This window comes from Manduca sexta, chromosome 5, assembly GCF_014839805.1.
Source record: "Manduca sexta isolate Smith_Timp_Sample1 chromosome 5, JHU_Msex_v1.0, whole genome shotgun sequence".
Classification (NCBI taxonomy): Eukaryota; Metazoa; Arthropoda; class Insecta; order Lepidoptera; family Sphingidae; genus Manduca; species Manduca sexta.
In genome coordinates, this window is record NC_051119.1 from 4,449,274 (window position 1) to 4,471,868 (window position 22,595).

Below are 22,595 nucleotides of genomic sequence, written 5' to 3' on the forward strand. Positions count from 1 at the left end.
GCAAGTAACATAGCTATTAGCACAAAGCCACCGGCGAAGCAAGGGGAATGTAAAACAATGGCTATTTGTTTGCCGGGGCCCAAGTTTCATCCCTTACACAATATAGCTCTTACCACGTTGGTTTCGCTCATTCATTCAACCCGTACATTAAGCCTTAAAAGCTGTTCCACATTTTACGGTGCGTGCTTTACGTTTACTAATTTATTAAGTTTTTATTGGAATTTGTGTTCCATACGGTGATATACGTATCATATCACTGGATGGAATATATTGATATATATTATAGACACGAACGTCCATATAAAATATTTGTTCAAAATCTGAACTAAAATGGCAACCAAAACGTCACTGTTATAACCTATTTATTCTTTTGAACAACATTTTTTTTTTTACAATTTTTATTTATTTGACTAATATTTTTGATCCAAATCCAGGTTTACACTTAAAATCGAGTCGTCAATATTGACCATACTAAAATCAGTTTGAATGGATTGTAGTTCAATTCAGTTGAACCCAGTGAATGTTCGGAACGCAAAATCTAGTACGTAGTACATATATATCGATGACATATATATTAGTCAAACGCAAACATCGCTAAAGTAAAGCCAAAACTAGCAGCAACTTCTATCGCTATCAATGAAGAAACATTTGTTAACATAATTATTTTATTTTAATAATTTTAAAATCGCATCTGAATCAGTCGTACACCTGTCCACACAGCGAGATGCATTAAGAGATATCACTATCACAGTAGACAATGGTTTATTGTTGTCCGGGGTATACGCGTTCGATCATCCACTTCTTGATACAATTGCTAATGCAAAGGATAATGAATGGATTGATCCCTGTTGTTTATGTACTCCTGGTACTTAGACGAGGGGATGGTATATAAATTATGTGTTTCATGTATCATTGATTGTTAGGACTGGGGTAGTACCTCGGTCTTACAATCAAAGTGATTTAACTCTTGGCTATAATTGGTAAAACTGCCGAGGTTTTACAAATCCCCAAGCCCATACTTACTTTTTTTTTGCTTAAGACGGCATCACATTTGTCGTTCCTTTGTCACTTGTGTTCAAGTTTAGTGAATGATTTAATTTTCTTTTTTAAATTTCTATTACTAAAACTAACCACTAACTAAAGTATTATTCAAGTAAATTTTTTTGTTATTTTTTTTTCTAACATCGGCCAGCAAAGTAGTAAGTGGATGGTGATCCACACAGCTGTTAAGGTGTTAACAGCTGTATTAATATTCAACTAAGACACGCTCTCAAGTGCGATCCTAGTTGAGATGCTGTCAAGTTAAGGTACATTGTAAGACTGTTACTATTTAATAAATAGATATCAACAACATCCCAAATGATATCTAAAGATATGACACAGAACGGATTATGATAGCTGAGTTTAATGTAATTATTTCCTATCACAACATGGGACGGAACACACTTAGTGAATAATTATTGGTGTTATAGTTGCGTATCCCTCTGCATACCCTTTCGGGGATATTTGCGTGATGTGAGGATTTAGTTATTGTTCTTGGTTTGTTTAACAGCGTCAACTTAGATGACAACAGACGCTCAAATAACGTTCAACAAAGCATCTTACCTAACTAAAAGTTTAAATTGGGGACTTTATGAAGTGAAACTTGTTCAGGATCGTTGTAATTTGAAATTTGATCAAACGAAATTGCGACACGATATTTTAAAAAGGAACAATGTTCAAACAGCCTGCATGCATTTTGCATCCTTTTATTCTTTTGTTAGTATGTGTTTATTACATCGATGACTGCTAAGTAAACCACATCCAACTAAGCTATCGCCGCTTTTAAATGATCTTCCTTCTAGATGTTTCTGTAGAAATATCTATCAAACTAACTCGGCACAAAGCCGTCGCGCCGGGAGTTATCAGCCGTCCAAAGTTGGAGCGACCGCTATCGATTATTGGAAATTCACTTTTATGTGTTAATAATTGACATTTGAAACGATAGCGTCAACCAACTTCAGTTGTTTCTCTTAAAGTGTGTGCCGGTTTAGTCGTTAATGTTCATTTTTCTTTACTTGCTACATTTTTGTGGCCAATATTAGATTTGCCGTTATAACTGCACGTTGGCCACGTATCCTGAACATTGAAATATGGTTTGATAATTTTGGGGAAAATCGGTTAACAAAAATATAGCTTTTTGGGCCCAGAAGCGTTTTATTCGATTAATGGTAAGCGATACGACCGCCCATAAACCGCAAACACCATCCAACACCTTGAATTACAAAGTATTGTATGGTATTTAATGATGATTCCACTGCGCTCGCTATTCTGATACATGAGACGTTAAGTCTCACTATGCCTAGTAGTTACACTGGCTACAATGTCCCTCAAACCGGAAAACAAAAGTGACTACACACTGCTGCTTGGCGGCAGAAATAGACATTGCGTTGGATCCTATCCAGGCGGATTCTCACATATGAGAGACCTACCACCAGGTAATTAGTCATTAGTCATTAGCTATTTAGTAATTTTGTTACCTATTTCGTTCCTATTCAACCGAATGTAGGTCATTTGAATATATTCCCAAAATCGAACGGGCAATCGAGTGTGCTAACATGCACAACGTGATATATTGCTGTGATTTGCATTAACCCGAAATTACCGCGCGCGGAACGGCTATTTACTGATTTCAATTCAGCAAATTATGTGGGATTGTGGCAAAGAAAATTGACGAATTGAAATTTTTCAAAATAAAATGCTTTATTCGTCGCGTAGGCGAACATAGTTGCACTTATGATAAGCCAAGGTACATGAGAATATTTAATTATTACGCCAATTAAGTCGATAATAAAACTACAGACATTTTATATTGAACATAAAAACATATGAGAGTACAAAGTAAACAAAGAAGCCAGCTCGGGCTGGCATGAAAGAAGAAATAAAAAAGATGTATATAATCTTAATAAGGATAAAGGGAGGAACGCGTCGCGATCCTCACCGGTGAGGACGATAGGGCCCTAACCTAGCTAACCTACCAGCCTTTCACTAGCTATACACACACAATAAAAAAACAATTTACTTAAAATTCTAGTATGCTCTGACAAATAGCACATGGCTAAAACCCATGGCTTTAAAATTTGTGCCGATTGTTTTTATTCTACAATTGTAGTAAAGGTTACAGATTTATTACAAAGTAAATGTTTAAAATAAGCTATGTTATAAGTTTGATGATATTTAGGTTCCACATATTTATATGTATGTTTGACCGACAGACGTTGTTCTGTCATAACTATGAATATTTAATTCGAATTGGTATAATAAAAAATAATATTCTAAAACATAGTGTTTATTATTGTAATGTTCTACATTCACAAATGATGTTATTGAGATATATTATGAAATTAACAATAAAACAAAATAATTTCTTTAAATTATCCTTATTTCTATACTTGGATTAAATTAAATAATTCTATTACGAAAACTAAATACATAGTCTTGACCCGTAGTTGATTATAATTTGTGAGTTATTCTTACGTCTCCTGTGAATACTGTGAAGATTCTTATTTCTAGTATATAGGCTTGTGTTTGACCTCTCGCCTGATAGTAAGTGATGATATGGTTTACGGTGCACGCTTGCCTAGAAAATACCTATTCACTCGTGATTTGAAGAAGCCCGGTTATTATTATCGGATGTACGATAATGCAATGATCATGACGTCATGACATATGATAGTAAATATTTTATCCTCATTACAGAAAGTCGCCGTAATTGCCCTGCAGACGATATCAACTTGTCCAAAAACTTAATTTATCAGTTTCATAGTTCGATAGTGTTTTACGGTAATAATTTGACAGCGTCTGCCCGGCGCCTAATGTAGATTATCAGTGGTGTGTCTAAAGTAAAGCTGAGATCCAATGCAATATAAGCTTTACACGAAACATAAGTAGGTATGAATTTCGTTGCCCAACTATAAAAATAACACTTTCATAGCAATTCATTAACACCATTTTCTATTGGATTTCTAACAAAACTACCATAATTATAATAATCTTCAATTTCTTGCAAAGTTTTGCCTTTCGTTTCTGGAACACATCGCCATACGATCACCATACATACCAGAGCATTAACAGCGTACACTAAGAAGGTACCCCACAGACCTACATATAGCATCAGATACGGAGAAATCTTCAAAGAAGATGCATGAAGTAAGCAAAGTAATATCACGTATACAGCTCCTCCCAACCCTCTATGTTTAACTGGCATTAGTTCAGCTGGTATCACAAATGCTACGGTAGTCATTCCTAAACTCATAAACAACATAAAACCTACAACACAATACAGGCTTAACATCGAATTACTAGGCAATAATCCGATAGATTGTAAATATGTAACAATTGATGCGGAAACCAAGAAAACTGTAGAAGTAATACCGCTAAATAATAAAACAGTTTTGTTACTGAAATTTTTTAAAAGAAACGTTGTAGTCAATATGCCTATATACAAAATTATGTTTATAGAAATCATACCGTACTTTGCTGCTGCCGAGTTACTTGTAGCTCTTTGAAGGATATCTGGACCATATATGAAAATAACCATAATACCACTCCAATAGAACGCGCATAAGATTACAAAAGTGTGAAAGCATGGTACATAAAAATCTCTGCTTATTATTTGCTTCAATAAAACCCTCGCACTGGCTTTGGGCTTCACTGATCCTCTTTGAGCATTCAATAGTTCTTTCAGCTCCTTCTGTGAGATATCGTCCGTCCCTCGCAGCCATTTGAAGGCTTTCTCGCATTTCGTATATTCCCCTTTGTAGGCCAGCCACGATGGAGACTCTGGCCAAGCACAGCTCGTTACAAAAGCTACTATTATAGGAACACTCATAATGATAGTAACGGTCTTCCAATGAAGGTATCTGGCGATAATTCCAATTACGGCCATGCCGAAGGTTTGGTTGATGGCGTAAAAAGACATAGAGATCATTCTATATTTGGGGGCAATCATTTCACTGATGGTATAGAAACTGACGATGATAAGACTGTTGCTGGCAAGGCCGTGGAAGCACTCTGCGATGATTATAGTCATCACGTTTTTGGAGATGTAGGTCAGGATCCAGCCAGTGATGATCAGGAAGCAGCATAAGAGGAATGATAGTTTTCTACCCTTCCATTGCATTATAGTTGGCATTGCTATGCTTGGTATTCCTGCGAGTCCGTGCGTTGAACCTGAAAAATAGAAGCATGGTATTTTTAAGGAAGATCCAATTTAACGATAAGTTTATAATATGACAAAATATTACTAAAAGTAACCATAATAAAAATAATATGTAAGATGGAAGTCATCTGATCCAAGCATATCTATTACATTGTATCCAACTCCATGAATATCTAACGACCATAGGCAGTCGCGATAACTTCACCATGGTGATCTTTTTCAAAGAATAAAGTTAGACGATCTGTAAATGAAGTTAAATTCCTTCTAACCGAATTTCGACCACGACGGCTAATTTCAACAAAGATCGGCCTGGTACGTAGAAGATATTGTATGCACAAGTGTGTGCAATACACAGGTGAATTATCTGTTTTTATACTTTTATTGTACCGTAAGACGGCAATCCGACACGACCGGAGAGGGATTAGGCGCAGGAGCAACAGCTTTACATGCTTTCCAAGGCACGGGGTTATCACACCGCCGACTTCTTGACCCCGAGTTGCGATTTAGTGATTTTTAGGATGGAAAAATTCAGTCACAATTATTTTTCGCCCGACCCGTGATTCGAACCTAGTACCTCAGCGTGACGACGATGAACAATTACAAAGGTATTCAACCAGTAAATAAGGTAGGTATAACGCAGAAGGCTAAAGTAAGAGACTCAAGGTATGCAATTTCAATAATTAGTAGAACTTTTTTTTATATTGCTTTGTATGATGAGATGAGCTTGTGGTTCGCCTGATGGTAACCGATGCCATCATCCATAAACAGTAGAAACACCATCCGACACCTTGAATTACAAAGTATTGTTTAATTTTCCACTGCGCTCGCCATCCTGAGACATGAAATATTAGTCTTATTATTTCTAGTAGTTATACTGGCTACAATGATCTTCAAACTGAAACACAACAGTGACTACACACTACTGCTTGGCAGTAGAATTAGGCATTGCGGTGGTACCTACCCAGGCAGACCCACATATGAGAAACCTACCACTACCACATGTTAAGTTTTATTATAATACGTACAGTAGTTACACTGGCTACAATGTTTAGGACAATATACTTATATTAGAATTATTATTATTTATATAGGAATCGTATTCAGGCAAGCCATGAGAATTAGTATTACCGATCCAAGACGCCATATGTATATCTACTTGTATCGTGGTATCGTTGGCCTTGAACTGCTCCAAGATGACGTTAGGGAATCCTACTACACCGCCTATTGAAATCGCTGCCAGCTGCGGGGCGCTGGCCACGAACATCTGGAAGAACAACGAAAAATAGATTTCTCATTTATAATTTTGTTGTTAATATGTGACTGTCTTGCTGAGGTTTGGAATTTTATCTTCGGGTACAGAGACTTTCCCGCCCTCAAACCCACTACTACAACTCCTGTAAGCCAGGATCGGCAGTGGCACGCATTATGACACCGAGCAGTGAAGCTCGGCGAGTCTCAGGGAAAACTAATATGTCATTATCCCGCAACGAAATTAATCAAATAGAAAGATAGGGAGGAGTTGGAAATATTAATTGTCCACTTCCCTACAGAGCAATTGATCTTCAATTGAGCAGCTTTGATCTTCGGGTAAAGTGATATTAAGTTTTTCTGCTTAGTATCAGTCTGGAGTTTGGAAATGTTTACCTCATGAAAATACCAAACGAATTATGAATCTATTGCTGCGTAATGAAGATATAATTTTCTTCACTACCTTCCTTAATAATAATATGTGTAATAAACCACTCCTGTATTGTATACTGCCCATTGCTGAGCACGGGTTTTCTCTACGACTGACACAACTACCTTCGTTCATCTGGCTGGCATGGTGCAGGCGGCAGATTTCGACTGAGATAAGAGATGTTAAGTCTTATTATGTCCAGTAGTTACGCTAGCTACAATATCCTTCAAACCGGAACACAACAGTGACTATACACGGCTGCTTGGCGGCAGAAATAGATATTGCGGTGATAAATACCCAGACGGAGTCTCACGTATGAGAGACCTACCACCCGGTGTCGAGTCTTAGGAATCAAAGTTTACTTTACTTACTTGTCTTAAAATTGGCGAATCCATTGGTAAATTATTGAAACACAAATTCAATCAAATATAAAACCAAAATTGCCTGAACTCAGAAATAAAATATAGATGAATTAGCAGAAATAAAATAACTGCATCTATTAAGAATTGAAAATAATACGTCGTCACGTTAGTTAATCAAAAACATGTAAGATCTTAATTCTCCGGTGAGTTCGTGACATAAGGAAGCAAGATATAATACAAAATTTAGGGGTCTGTAGTCAACGAGGACCTTTATAAATTTCAATATGAAATTGAGTTTTTATTTGGCTGCCTCGATGGCGATAGGTCCAGCGCTTTGATATCACAAATGCGTGTACCTGGCCGGGCAAAGGGATATTGGGGCTTTTTGTTAAATATCATCCCAAAGTCAGGAGATTGTCTACATGATATGGACTAGCCCCATCACAACATAAGACATTACATATGGTGAAAAGTAGATGCAATACTGGCGCCTCTGTCTACCCTTTTGGGGATATAAGGTGTGAGCGTGCGCATTTTTTGATTGCTGGTACTGAACCTTATATTATAAGGTATATTGTTAGAAACATAGGACTTCAGAATGAGAATTCTTAAGAGGTGCCATCATCCACTTTGTTGTTCTAACAAGATATCCCGGAGCCATTCCGTATGCGTCGAAATAGGCCATTGCGGGTTTTGGTTGGTATGCTGGTGTAGGGTATACAGGGTTAGGGACTCGGTCCAATGCTCGCTGGGATGATATACTCCCGAGTGTCGACTTTGGGCCGTAAGACCGGTAAAACCAAGATAACCATTCCACTCACCCACCAAGTGGTGCTAGCAATAACGCCTTTTTTACCCGCGAAAAATATGGTTGTTTGGACTTCTTCGTCTTTTCATTTTATAAAGAACTCTACGTGTATGTTTTCTTTATCCTCTTTTCACATGACATGAGTTTTAAAAATAATTACTTGTAATAAAGACAAGACAATGTACTTTGAGCAGAGTAATAAAATGTGAGCTGTTATTTTTATGTATCCGTCATTTGAACATATATTTTTTTTACATTCACTTTAAAAGGGCCAGTTTCACAAGTTTAAGTAAATTTATTTTGCAATTCTCATATTAAACATATAAATTAGGTAGTACTCAATTTATTACCATTTATTTGGGAGCATTGATTAGAACGTGACTTTTGTATTTGGTAGGCTTATACATGAGTATATATTTAAACTCACCGTAGTACCCCACGTAACCGTCGCGTTTCGGGATCAGCCTATGTACATCTAGTTCCAACGCCGGCAGAATAGGGGACCGGCCTATGCTTGATTTTGTCCATTATTCTATATGTAATGGTTAATAATACGAAAAAGAAGCACTGCTGCGAAAACTGCATAAAAATTGGTTAAAAAATGAGCAAGTAATTCATATTTAAAATATTGTAATGTGCAGAAGTGGGTGCGATGTGGGGATATCGCTTCATCTCTTTCTTTCACACGCGTCGTAATTCCCGATGACGTCACATGTGGATATTTCGTCTCTTTTCTGTTTCTTGTTAATTACCCCTTCCACTGAAATTCAAAGACTTATAACTTGTTGATTTTTTACCGGATTTTAAAAATTCCTTCTGTGTTATAATTTATATTATGTAAATATTTGATAAAAGTAAAGAATAAGATAAGAACAAAAATGAGTCCGGTACCCTATTGTGTCGACTGTCGAGGGGTACTCATCTCTCGTCAGTCAACATTCGATTGGACCTCCACTTACCATCAGGTGCAGTAGGGTCACTATGCTGTGAACGGGTAAAAAAATGTTGTGGTGCTACTGTTATGGGTAGACTTTCCAGCCCTCACACCCACCACTACAACTCCTGTAAGCTAGGATCAGCAGTGGCACGCGTTATGACACCGAGCAGTGAAGCTCGGCGAGTCTCAGGGAAAACTAATGTCATTATCCCGCAACGAATTTAATCAAATAGAAAGATAGGGAGGTTGGAAATATTAATTGTCCACTGTTATGGGTAGTCGTCTTATCACCAAGCGAGTTTGCTCGTCTCGTCATATATTCTATAAAAAATACGGAACCCATATTCTCGTAAAGGTTGTTCTCCGGTTACATAAAGCTGTTAATATACTTTGTGTGTAAGTATTTATTTAGTGATCAAAATAAAATATTCATTTTGTTTTACGTAGGCTGAAATTTTATTTGTCTTTATACATTTTAATGTCATACAAGCTGCTTGTTTGATAATTTGTACGTGGTAAAGTGACCCAGTTAAACATAATAGGGTCTTTGACTATGTTTCATTTTGTGCATTTTTTTATATGTATCAGCAATTAGTACAAAAAAGAAATTCTTCTGTGAACTAAACTAAAATTCAATAAGAAATGAGGCAGTAATTGAAATTTTAAATAGGGCTATATACAACAGTGGGCTTGGAGTGGATATATCGCCCCATCTCTTTCTTTCGCACGCATTGTTATACCCGCTGTCGTCACATGCAAGTTTTTTCTTCTTCCTGTTTTTTTGACATTCGTCCCTTCTACCTAATTTTAATGGCTAAAACATGTGGATTTTTCACCAGATTTCAATGATTTTTTCTGTTTTAAAATTTATACAATATAAAAAATACGACCTAGGTATTTTATAAAAATCTTGAAAAATAATATTCAAATACCCTATTGTAAATGGAATAGGGTCCGGATAGTGTCGACTGACGCAAGATGATTACTCCTCACTAGTCGGCATAATTATGCCGGCCCGTGTACACCGGATATGCACAGGATGATCATGGAATGCTATATAAGTAAGTGGACTACTATGGCGCATTTTAAACCCGAGTGGTCGCAACCCGGGCGAATACTGATAATCCTACCAGAACTACATACAATTACAACCCTATTTCAACACAATAAGATTGTTTTTTTAATTTCTCATCGTAGCTTTTTGTAAGGAGCGTATGCGCAATATTTTAGGTCTTGACTGTTACTCGTATGATGCTACATCTCACGACAGCCTATAAATAAAAAATAAAAATGTTTATTGATCACGTAAGCGAACATAGTTGTACCGTCAGCAAAAAAGTAGCAGCACCAATTAAAATTTTTAAGTCGCTTTTAAACTTTATACGGTTTACATAATTTTAGATAAGGAACAAAAAAGAATATTGCGATAGAAGCCACTGTGTAGAAGAGTTTTTAAAGTTATGAATTCTTTCGGCTACTTTTGTTGCTGACTGTACTTTGATAAGTCTTAATAAATCGTATGTGTAATTAGTGCATGCATTTAGGACTGATGGTAGGTCTCTTATATGTGAGAGTTCGCCTGGCTAGGCACCAACGCAATGTCTATTTCTGCCGCCAAGCAGCAGTGTGTAGTCATTATTGTATTCCGGTTTGAAGGACATTGTAGCCAGTGTAACTACTGGACATAATTAGACTTAACATCTCATATTTCAGGATGGCGAGCGCAGTGGAATACCAAACACTACTACTATGTAATTCAAGGCGTTGGGTGGTGTTTCTAATGTCTATGGGCGATCGTATCGCTTACCATCAGATGAACGGCAAACTCGTCTAGTCATTCAAAGCAATAAAAAAAGGCCTGTTTTAAAAGTTACAAATAAATATTTGTTAGTTATCATATTAAACAATTAATGGAGATAGTACTAATTTCATTGCTAATTATTTGGTGGAATAAATTGAAGTGCGACTTTTGTATTTGGTTGGCTTATACATGTGACGAGTAGAATTTAAAAAAGTAACATTCAAAGTGCCCCTATAATTATGTATAAAGAAAGACGGGTATTGCGACGGGAAAGGTCAAGGACAAAAGACCTCTAGGAGGTCGAAACCCGAACAGCTGGAGATCCCCATTAGCACCGCCCTTCATCAGGCGACGGATCGTATCAACTAGAAATAATTTTCGAAACGCAGAAGGAGTCACGATTCTTAGTAACGGGAGAAAGATTAAGAAGAAGATAAGAAGATAATTGAGTGTTGTGTACTCCTATAATTGGTACACACATCAAAATGTGGCTTTACTACTTTTATATTATAAACAAAAAATGTGTACTGTTGGAGAACTTTATTTAAATAAATAAATAATATGATTGGGCGTATATTGCCTTCACTCTAATGAACGCTTATAAGACCCGTAAGAAATAGCGATTAAGAATATTGCACTATACATTAATATTTGTTTATAAAGCCCAAACACCCAAATTAGATTTAAATGTAAAAGATCAAATAAAAATACAATAATAATAACAATGAAAACTCACGCGGAATTGATATATCCAGCCCACCGCTCACGCCGCCCCAAGGGACTAGCGGGACGTGTGCGGGGCCGCGGAGTGGGGAAGAGCGTGCTTGCAACGGTAAGCAGTAGAAGTAGGTATCAAGGAGTGACGGTCATGCGCCGAATGTTTATTAATACAAAAAACAACCTTGATGCAATTTTAATATGTTTTTAGGATAAAATATAACATATTATGTTCCAAATTAGTGAATTGGATTATGCTACTGATTCTCGACAAACTAATTTCGGGTTTGTAATATACTAAAAATAATGTATAACAGAGTTTAAAAAATAACAAATGTATTTTTTCAGTTCAAATATTTCTACATTATACATATTTGAGTTTAATATGTTTGTTAATTATGAAAACACCAAGCAATTATGTACCATCTACCGAGTTCTAAGTGTTATTGTGTCTGCTTTATTTTTAAATATTTTGTTTAAAGCTGTATTTTTTATTCTTTTGCATGTAATAATAGTTATAGTGAAAATTTCAATTAAAAAAAAATCAAACAGTATGGTTTTTTAATTATATATACATTTGTTAAGATAGTTTGTCCACCCGAATAGCTACCACAGTACACAAAGTTTTAACCAGCCATAGCGGTCGCATTCCGGATTCATTAGCAGTACACAAGATATTAAAACCCGCCATAGTAGCCCACGTAAGTGCGTCGCGTTCCGGGATCAGCCTGTGTATATCCGGTTCCAATAGTTATAATTGTGTCGACTATCTGTACATCTGGTTCCAACAGGCCGGCATAATTATGTCGACTGTCGAGGGGTAATCTTTCGTCATTTGAAATTCCATTGGACCCCACTCCACTTACCATCAGGTGGAGTGGGGTCACTTTGCTGTCCCCGTATAAAAAAGAAAAGTATTTATTGGATATAAAAATATTTCTTTTACAGACCTTTATTATCCCAATGAGTTTTTCATCAACAAGGAACATTATTTTTAATTTTGTAATAAAAAAATACAAGACTTTTCTTTTAATTTAAGTAATAAAAAAATACATTAAATTTATTTTAAATTATTGTTTAAATAATAAGTTCCCCTAATTGTTTTGAGCAAAATATTTGAAATTAGAGAACTCATTTGAATTTTTTCTTCAAAAACTGGGCTAGGGAAGTTAAAAATAAAAACAATGGTCATGCGTCAGTGGTTGTTGTCACAAGTGTTCAATGATTGGATAACTTCTACATGATATTCATTTACATATGTCGCACTTGAGTGAAATATCTTACCTACGTATGAATTTCGACAGGTGACAATATATTTACAATATTCATTTTATAAGCCATCTTCCATTTTCAATTTTCTTTTCCAACAATAATAAAATGCTTTAATCATCACGTAGGCGAACACAGTTGCACTTATGATAAGTCAAGGTACATGAGAATATTTAATTATTACTTAATTAAAGTAGCTTATATAAACAAAGACAATTTATATTGAAAATAAAATAAATGAAAAATATAGTAAACAAAGAAGCCAGCTCGGGCTGGCAGGAAAGAAGAAATAAAATGATGTAAGTATATATGTAATTTTAAATAAACAATACGGGAGAAACGCGTCGCGATCCTCACCGATAAGGACAATAAAAGCCCTAACCTAGCTAACCTACCAGCTTTTCACTAACTACCTAAGCGATGACTCCCCGAAGAAGAAAGATAGAAAGAAACAGTAAACAATAATAATAGCTCTAGAATTTTTAAAGGCGTTTTGGCGTCAGACTCTCCAAATTGCTGTGGAGCATCGATATATATATATATATATATATATATATATATATATATATATATATATATATATATATATATATATATATATATATATATATATATATATATATATATATATATATATATATATGTACTAGAATCTAGATTTGGTGTTCCGAACGTTCACTGTGTTCAACTGAATTGAACTGTCATCCATTCAAACTGATTTTAGTATGGTCAATATTGATGCTTGTGGTTCTATACGGAGTGGCGCTCAATATAAAACGCGAGTCTAAGTGTAAACCTGGATTTGAATAAAAAGGATTAGTCAAATAAGTAATAAAATTATTTGTAGTTCGAGTGAATAAATAGGTTATAACAGTGACGTTTTGATTGCCATTTTAGTTCAGATTTTGAACAAATAGTTTATATGGATGGATGTTCGTGTCTATAGAATATAATTCAATGCGATCAGCAATATCTCCCGGTAAAATACAAATAATTAGAATTATATAGATACAGGCTATTCGTGAAATTTGAAAAAATAGGATGCGAATAAAAACATTTAAAATAATAAAAAAATTCAAAGTGAACGCAATAAAGTATTATGTGATATACAATTAGATTTGTTACAAAATGGACATAGAACCTTATAATAATAAGCTAGCAATTCAAAATCGCAAAACCAGGCACCAACTTTCGTCAATAGTTTACATTGCATCTAATCATATAATGAAAATGCCGTAATTATGTAGATAACAACACATGTAGGTTTATAGTGTAGTTGTCGTAAAATAACCTGTTTTTACATTATTGTAATTACATTTATATTATTTACAGTTATATTTATAACGGTACATTACAAACTTGTAATTTGATGTGAATTCATGACTTTATAATACTTAAACATTAGAGCATAGATAATAAATAAAAACTCATAGAGCAATAACCACATTCTTCTTTTAACAAAAAAATTTAAACGAAAAATTTGAAAATGGAAGTCGTGTTCGAAATTCAATTTTAAGTTCATGCAAAATGAACATATCGCCATTTTTACGACAGGTGAGTAGTGTTTTGTATCACTTGTCGGTTAGATCGACATTGTATATTTGGTTTTAACTTTCGTTGAAAAATGTCGATATTTTGAATGTGAGTTTTAGTGTTAACATTTAAAAAGATATACGCTATATGAGACGTACAATCAGCTACAAAAGTATCTGAACGAATTAAATATTTCAAATACCTTTAAACTTTTGTATCATGTTAATTATAACTTATCAATAATGTTTTTTTTAATAAAATTTTAAAAGGTTTACTTATAGGTTAGGTTTATTTTAGATAAAGAAAAAAGTATATTTCGATTGAAGTTAATATGTAGAAGCGTTTTGAAGTTTTGAATTTGTTCAGATATTTTGTGGTTGACTGTACATGTAATTAAACAGGGTGACTTTTTGAGACTGGGCAGTTAATTTAACCATTTTAACTAGAAGATTTTCTTCTAAGAAGACTGTCCATCATCTTTAAATACCTTAAGATCTACATTCACAAATATTGATAAAAATGCTCAATCAACAAGATTATGGACAATTTACGCAAAAAAAAAAAATAATACCACGTGATTCCGTTGCTCATAAGGATCATAAGGAAATGGACAATTTATACAAAAATAAAATTAATGCCACGCGATTCTGTTACTTATAAGGATCAAACTCCAAATCAAATCCCTGAATTACCATCAAGTACAGAGATACACTTTGTCAAGCTGGTAAAAGAATATAGTACACTGCCTGAAATAACCCTTATTTCCAGGTGTTCGTAGCCAGTTCTCCGCAGCTGGCAGCATTCTCTGTGGGTGGTATCACTGGATTTCCTACTGTGCTACTCCAACAGCTCAAGGGAAACGACAGCTCTATACGTATAGACTTGGACACTTCTTCATGGATTGGTAATTAGTTTCTGTTTAAAAACGAGGACCAGGTCTTTCCTGATGATAACCACGACTGTCTATAAACAGTAGCTACATTACGCGACCTTTGGAGTACAAAAAATGGGGGCATTGAACTAATTATTAAAATAATCTTCTATCTATTATATAAAAATGAATCCCTATTTCTCTTGGTCACGCCATCACGCGTGAACGACTGGACCGATTTCATTAATTTTGTTTTTTGATGTATTTGTTATTGTCAAGAGAAGGTTCTTATGAAAGAAAAAAATAAGGAAGTTTAGCGGAACGTTAGAAAATTTAAGAAAAGTTAACTTCAACGATTGACAGAATGTGCGCTGCAAATTCATAATTAAGCGACGATAGCCTAGTTGGGTATGGAACGGTCTGCCAAGACGAATGTCCGCAGGTTCAAATCCAAAGGGCATACACCTCTGACTTTTCTAAAATCATGTGTGTATTCTTTGTGAATTTATCGTTCGCTTTAACGGTGAAGGAAAACATCGTGAGGAAACCTGCACATCTGAGAAGTTTCTCTACAGGAATTTCGAAGGTGTGTGAAGTCTACCAATCCGCACTAGGCCAGCGTGGTGGACTAAGGCCTAATCCCTCTCAGTAGTAGAGGAGGCCCGTGCTCAGCAGTGGGCAAGTATTATAATACAGGGCTGATATTATTATTATTATTATTAACGTCTGTCGGCTCAGCTAGTAACCTTTATGATGATGTCATAATAATTTAAATTAGTTTAAAAAGAACTTTTTTTTTCCAGCATCGGTCCACGGAATCGCCGGCATACCATGTCTTCTTGTTTCCCTAATAATGCAATGGAAGGGACGAAAACTGGCTTTTATCTTGAGCACTCTGCTGATCATCATCGGCTGGTCATTAATGCTGATAGCGAAGACAGCCAACGGAATCATCGTAGCCGAATCATTCCAAGGCCTTGGAGGAAATAGCATCATCATAGTCAGCCTTCTCACCATCAGTGAAATGGTCGCTCCCAAACTTCGTCCCCTTTCTTTGGTTCTCTTTGCAGTCATGCAGATTCTGGGTTTGATTGTCATATCTTTGATAGGCTATTGTCTACACTGGAAAACTATAAGTCTGGTGTTGTTGGTACCAATCGTGTTGGCCTTGTTAATGTCTTGTACGTGGCCCGAATCGCCCTCGTGGTTGGCTTGCAAGGGAGAATTTGAAAGATGCGAGAGAGCCTTTCACTGGCTAAGGGGTGACAGCGCAGACGCTCAAAATGAATTGACAGCATTACTAAAAGCTCAGAAGACGGCCCTATGTAAAAATAGAGAAGTTAAAATAGCTTTCTTTCAAAGAATTCGAAGACGCGATTTTTATTTACCATGTTTTCATATTTTTGTAATAGTAGGCACGTTATACTGGAGTGGTTCTGTAGCCTTATATATTTATACAGTGCAAGTAATCCAAAATACAGCAGGAATCACTAATGATTTTCTACCGATAGCATTAACTGATAGTGTGATGATGTTTGCTTGTTTGGCATCAATAGTTTTAGTAAGAAGATTCGAGAACAAAACTATTTTCGTTATAAGTGGTATTGGATGTTCAATTTCATTAATATCATCAGCAATAGCATACTATTTACAAAAATGTGGAGTACTACCAGCCTCATATATAACTTGGTTTCTTTTATTAGTTTATAGCCTGTTTTGTACATCAGGTTTAGTAAATATAGCTTTTAATGTATCTGCAGAATTGATGCCAGTAAAGCACCGCGGTATTGGTGGAGTTTTCTATACTCTTTCAATGGCAGTGTTGTATACTTCTTCAATCAAAGCAGCTCCTTATTTATTTGTTTATATAGATTATTGGGGTGCCTTTTTAGTGTATGCTTCTGTGAATACCTTAGGAACATTGTTTATTTGGAAATATGTTCCAGAGACAAAGAACAGGACCTTGCAGGAAATTGAAGAATATTATAACCACGGCGATTTCGATAAATATGATCCAAATGTTAAAGAACAGTTTGTTAATGCGTGATTTAATATAACGTTTGAGATGCGATATGATCTTCTATTTTATTTTAGACTTACTTTTGCCTGTGGCTTCTCCCGTCAGAAACATTAACATTTCTTTTATGAATTTTGAGTACCACCTGGGACCTTACGACTTACGATTATGCTAGACGTATCACGCACGCAGAATGATTACGACACCGAGACACATCGAGGCCAATCATTCATGCCGAGTTAATTCTAATTTCTACATACTATAGATAGCGATATATTTAAAATTGTTTTAAAACTGACATCAAATTTAATATATTCTGTTTACATTTCTTTTTGTTTTAAAGCAAGTTCTACCTAGATGTATGCCGAGTAACATAGCAGTGTACAATAAATGGTCGACAATTTAAAAATTACTGACATTAAAATGAATATTTGTTGTGTCTACATATTTTTTTATTTAAAGTAAGTTGTGACCATGAAATTATGTGCGATTCGAAATATTTTAAAACATTTTACGGAATTTTACAAAGGTGTTCTTACGCATTAATATTTTGTGAGAATTTTTGCATTTTTTTAGTCTAGCTAAATATAAGTATCGGTAGATTTAAACGACTAATTATTTATTTAGTTAGCAGTATTGTGGACAATTTAAACTCATTAATGGTACGGAAATCGTGTACAAGTGAAGGTAAATAAGATTTAGAAAGGTAAGGAGAAAACCCATATACAACATACATTTACACTTTGCTGGTGGTTGGATATATTTTATATCCACCTGGATAGCGAACACCGTACACAAGGTGTTAAAACCCGCCATAGTGGCCCACATAAGTGTCGCGTTCCAGGATCAGCCTGTGTACATCTGGTTCCAATAGATATAATTGTGTCGATTGTCGAGGAGTAATCATCTCTCGTGAATCGACATTCTATTGGACCTTACTCCACTTGCCAACAGATGCAGTGGGGTCACTATTTTGTGCCCGTATAAAAATAAAATAACTAGACATGTTTTGTACGATATGACAATCTATTGGAAAGAAAGAAAAAATACCAAGAAAGCAACGCAAGTCCACTTATGTAAATACGTGTCTTTTCCTTAGGTTTTCTTTAAAATAAAATGTCTCAATGATTTTAACCAAGAATTTGAATATTATGTGGTTTTTAAGCGGCGATAGCCTAGTTGGGTGTGGAACGGACTGCCGAGACGAATGTCCGTAGGTTCAAATCTCAAGGGCACACACCTCTGTCTTCTCTAAAAAATCATGTGTGTATTCTTTGTGAATTTATCGTTCGCTTTAACGGTGAAGGGAAACATCGTGAGGAAACCTGCACATCTGAGAAGTTCTCTATAGGAATTTCGAAGGTTTGTGAAGTCTACCAATCCGCACTAGGCCAGCGTGGTGGACTAAGGCCTAATCCCTCTCAGTAGTAGAGGAGGCCTGTGCTCAGCAGTGGGCAAGTATATAATACAGGAATGATATTATTATTATTATTGTGTTTTTTTAAGAAAGCAAACACTGAACCCGGATCCTTAAAAACTACGTTCAGCTGTAAAACATAAAAGAGAAGAAAAAAATGAACATACCTTTTTTGAGACAAGTAAGTTAAACGTACTGTCACTTTATAAGTTATAAACTGGCCAGTAAAATAAGAAACCTCCCTATGCTCTAGTAAAATGTAAAACTAATTTCTTGTAATGACAACGTTAACTTTAAAACGTAAACGTACTGCTCCTAATGCAGGTCTTTCAATTTCCTGGTCAGGCTTTACTAATGATGTCTTGTGTTTACGGAGGCCACATTGACGTGCAAGAATGAAATTGAAGAAGCAATTTTGCAGGCCGGCATGACTGCCGACCGTCCATTGTACCATTGTATCTTTGGCTATCTTGGCAAAATTATCCTTTTACTTTAAAAAAAAATGATTGGCAGTTGTAATATATTTTGTTGTCATCCTAACTTATGTAGTAACAAAATGGGGATGCTTCTAGTGTGATTATTATACAAGTGTATACTTATTTAATTACACAGAATTGATATTTTCTTGATTCATAAATATGAAGATTATTAAACTGACTTCATTGTGCTTTATAAAACGGAGTGCAAGGAGCAACTATCTGCTCTTGTGATGGAGCTCCAGGGATGCTTGTATCTTTGGCTCTTTCTAGGGGCTTCATGTCACTTAACATCAGGTGCAGTAAAGCTACAGAGAAACAATAAAAAAAAACCTTTTTCAAGATATTGGTGGCCAGTTCCCCGCAGCTCGCAGCGATATCCGTCGGCGGAGCAATTGGGTTTCCAAGCGTCCTTCTAGAACAACTGAAAACTAATGACAGTTCTATACAATTGGAAATGGAACTGTCGACGTGGATTGGTAAATAATTTCTTATGTATTTAAGGACGGGTTATAAAGTGCTTTTAGATACTAAGCCAGACAGATGGTCAACAAAGTGGTCCTATATGGGTTCATTTGAGGTAGAAAACCCTTACAACTAAGGTCAGTGGAAAGTAGTGTTTGGGTCCCGGGACGTCGCTTGTCCCAAAGTCCCAGGACTTTTCGTAATTTTAGTTGTCTCGAGTCCCGGGACTTTCGAGTCGAGACTCGAGATGAGACAGAGTGTGTCTCGGGACTTTGAAATTTTCGGGAATACCCAAACCCTAGTGGAAACCCAATATCACTTAATATGGTGATGTTGAGTTCTTTTACTCAGTATCAAACCAAAGCTTGTAATGTATTCCCGATATGGCGATCACTTACTGAGATATACGGGAAAAAATGGGTGCACTAGTTACGCCTCTACCTTTAAGAGATAAAGGCGTTAGTGCATGCTGACTATCAAGAAATTACAAAATAAACACATTAATAAATGACTAGATATTTGTTATGCTAAACATTAATATGAATGGAAATCTATTTCAGGATCGAGCCACGGCTTTGCAGGAATACCGAGCATCCTCATGCCGACATTAATGCAATGGAAGGGCCGAAAAATGTCTTACTTCATAAGCTGCCTCTTCATCTTTATTGGTTGGCTACTGATCTACTTCTCCGAGAACGTTATCACAATCATCATCGGCGAGTGCTTCCAGGGTTTGGGAAATAACAGTCTTGTTGTCGCCACCTTCAATTCTCTCAGCGAAATGCTAGACCCCAAGTTCAGAATCATTGCAATGTCAATATACATTAACAACGAAGCTCTTGGAGTAAGCGTTGCCAGTATTATTGGGAGATACCTTCATTGGAATACAGTCAGTATCGCTATGAGCATACCGATCACTTTAGCGCTCATTATTGGATTTCTCTGGCCTGAATCACCATCATGGCTTGCATACAAAGGAGATTATGTTAAATGTGAAGAAGCTTTTTTATGGCTTCGTGGATCTAGCGAGGACTCACAGAAAGAACTAAAAGAATTACTGAGAGCTCAGAAAGAAATGTATATAGCGAACAGAAAATCCAAGGTTACATTGAAAAAATTGGGGACGCAAATAACTAGCAGGGATTTTTACATGCCGCTTTTCCAAAGCTTTGTTATATTATGCTCTGTATACGGTAGTGGTATTTTAGTCGTTATAGTATATGGCATTGACATGATGCAGAAAGCAACAAAAAACTCATCAGCGACCCATTTCGGCATGATTATAATTTTCGTGAGTATATATTTAGGATCTCTGGTTTCAATATTCCTGATGAAATTTTTCAAAAACATAACCGTTTATATGACCAGCGGTGTTTTCGCTGCTACCTTTATGCTAGGAGCTTCTGTTGTGACATTCTTGCAGTCTGTGAGCGTTGTATCAGAGGAGTCTTTATTGTGTTTGTTCTTTATTATATTCTTTGTTGCTTCTACATCTATGGGGATATCCACAACTGGTTATTGTTTAGCTGCTGAAGTAATGCCGGTTAAGCATAGAGGTCTTGGTGGAGCCACGTATATAATTCAAGTATGCATATTACATTCTGTTATATTAAAATTTTCTCCTTATTTAATCTTATATATGAATTTGTGGGCCACGTTTATGTTGTTCAGTGTAATAGAATATGTATGTATGATTTATGTGTGGAAAAATGTACCAGAAACGAAAGGTAGGACGCTACAAGAAATCGAAGATTTTTATAATCATGGTCGGTTTGTTACTAGGAGTGGTGAGATAGAAGAGGAATGTTTAGCTCGAGAGTAAATAAGTTACTAGGGCTTTAGAAACTATTTTTCTTTGGCATGAGATTTCTGTTATAAACGGGTAATAAACATGAGAATAAATATAATTTACTGAATTTGGGTTTTATGTTTTTTACCTTTAATATTGCGTAAATTAACTATCGAGCTGTCTTAGGGTCTCGTACCTCTAAAGAAACCTTTATAGGATCACTTGTTCGTCTGTCTGGATGTCAAGAGCCTTTTTCTCAAAAACACGTGACGCTAACATTTTGAAATTTATATAAAATACTTTTTTCCGACATGCTTACAAATGAGCTATTTTGATTGGTTCATTCTCGAAATCAGATTGAAGATTAGGATCTTTTATTGAAAATGGCCGTAGGTCGTATATTTTCGAGTACTTTGCGACTTTACATGGGAATCAAAACCTAGAGTGTATTTTCCGTTGACATAGAATCCTAAAATTTGGCAACTGGCAAAGTCTATAGCATATAATGTAAAGAAAAATAATCTGAAAATAGTAAATACGTAATTTAGGAAAATAAAAAGCGAATTTACTTGACTAACTTAATATTTGCGGTTGATCCAATAACCGTGTCTGCAGATCGAATGGCGAAGTTAAGTTTGTCAAGTTTGAACTCACACATATTATATACTAATTCAAATTCAAATTAAATTTTTTATTGCATATTTTATTTATAACTTTCTTTCATTTATTTCGTACCTCACTTAGATACCTTATCTACAAATCGTAAGGAATCCTTAATGCGCAAGTCCAACTCCCACTTGTCCGGTTTTTTAATAATTCTTTCACTAATAGTGATATATAAGTACTGTCGCAATACTTAATTTGGCCGCTTGGAACCCTGGAAAAAGCTAAGTCTCAAACAATTGCTATTTGTATATTAGTTTAGAATAAATTAGTTTACTGGTGGTAGGTCTCTCATATGTGAGAATCCGCCTGGGTAGAAACCACCCCAATGTCTATTTCTGCCACCGAGCAGCAGTGCGTAGCCACAATTGTGTTCCGGTTTGAAGGACATTGTAGCCAGTGTAACTATTAGACATAATAAGACCAAACAATACTTTGTAATTCAAGGCGTTACTTGGTGTTTCTACTGTTTATGGGCGGTCGTATCGCTTACCATCAGGCGAACGGCTTGCTCGTCTCGTCATTCAAAGCAATAAAAAAAAGTAAATGATTCTGAGCTGTCAGGAGCAAACCTGGCTGCTACAGGAACGAG

The 22,595-nt window shown here is 35.7% G+C and overlaps 2 protein-coding genes across 3 annotated transcripts; one reads left to right on the forward strand and one right to left on the reverse strand.

Moving 5' to 3' along the window:
- Positions 1-3,437: 3,437 nt before the first annotated feature.
- Positions 3,438-7,327, reverse strand: LOC115454961 (facilitated trehalose transporter Tret1). Its single transcript, XM_037445068.1, has 3 exons — positions 7,250-7,327; positions 6,329-6,464; positions 3,438-5,211 (listed from the first exon to the last, which is right to left on the reverse strand). The coding sequence occupies exons 1-3, from the start codon at positions 7,271-7,273 to the stop codon at positions 3,968-3,970; spliced, it is 1,404 nt and encodes a 467-aa protein (XP_037300965.1). The 5' UTR covers positions 7,274-7,327; the 3' UTR covers positions 3,438-3,967.
- LOC115453355 (facilitated trehalose transporter Tret1) lies at positions 5,601-21,663 on the forward strand. Of its 2 annotated transcripts, none has more exons than XM_037445055.1 (6): positions 5,601-5,805; positions 15,074-15,209; positions 15,980-17,899; positions 18,700-18,791; positions 19,430-19,565; positions 20,112-21,663. In XM_037445055.1, exons 4-6 carry the CDS (start codon positions 18,768-18,770, stop codon positions 21,371-21,373), a joined length of 1,422 nt encoding a protein of 473 aa, XP_037300952.1. In that variant the 5' UTR covers positions 5,601-5,805; positions 15,074-15,209; positions 15,980-17,899; positions 18,700-18,767; the 3' UTR covers positions 21,374-21,663. The 2 variants fall into 2 exon arrangements, with proteins under 2 accessions (XP_037300952.1, XP_037300957.1); XM_037445060.1 differs by lacking the exon at positions 5,601-5,805 and adding an exon at positions 13,662-14,326.
- Positions 21,664-22,595: the final 932 nt, after the last annotated feature.

Bases quoted from the DNA above. Each gene is read 5' to 3' on its own strand.
- LOC115453355 (XM_037445055.1), top strand. From the start codon at position 18,768: ATGAACATACCTTTTTTGAGACAA. The intron at 18,792-19,429 runs GTAAGTTAAACG...ACCTTTTTCAAG, and splicing joins ACATACCTTTTTTGAGACAA to ATATTGGTGGCCAGTTCCCC. The intron at 19,566-20,111 runs GTAAATAATTTC...AATCTATTTCAG, and splicing joins GGAACTGTCGACGTGGATTG to GATCGAGCCACGGCTTTGCA.
- LOC115454961 (XM_037445068.1), bottom strand. From the start codon at position 7,273: ATGGATTCGCCAATTTTAAGACAA. The intron at 6,465-7,249 runs GTAAGTAAAGTA...TTGTTCTTCCAG, and splicing joins ATTCGCCAATTTTAAGACAA to ATGTTCGTGGCCAGCGCCCC. The intron at 5,212-6,328 runs GTAATACTAATT...TCTATTTTTCAG, and splicing joins ACATATGGCGTCTTGGATCG to GTTCAACGCACGGACTCGCA.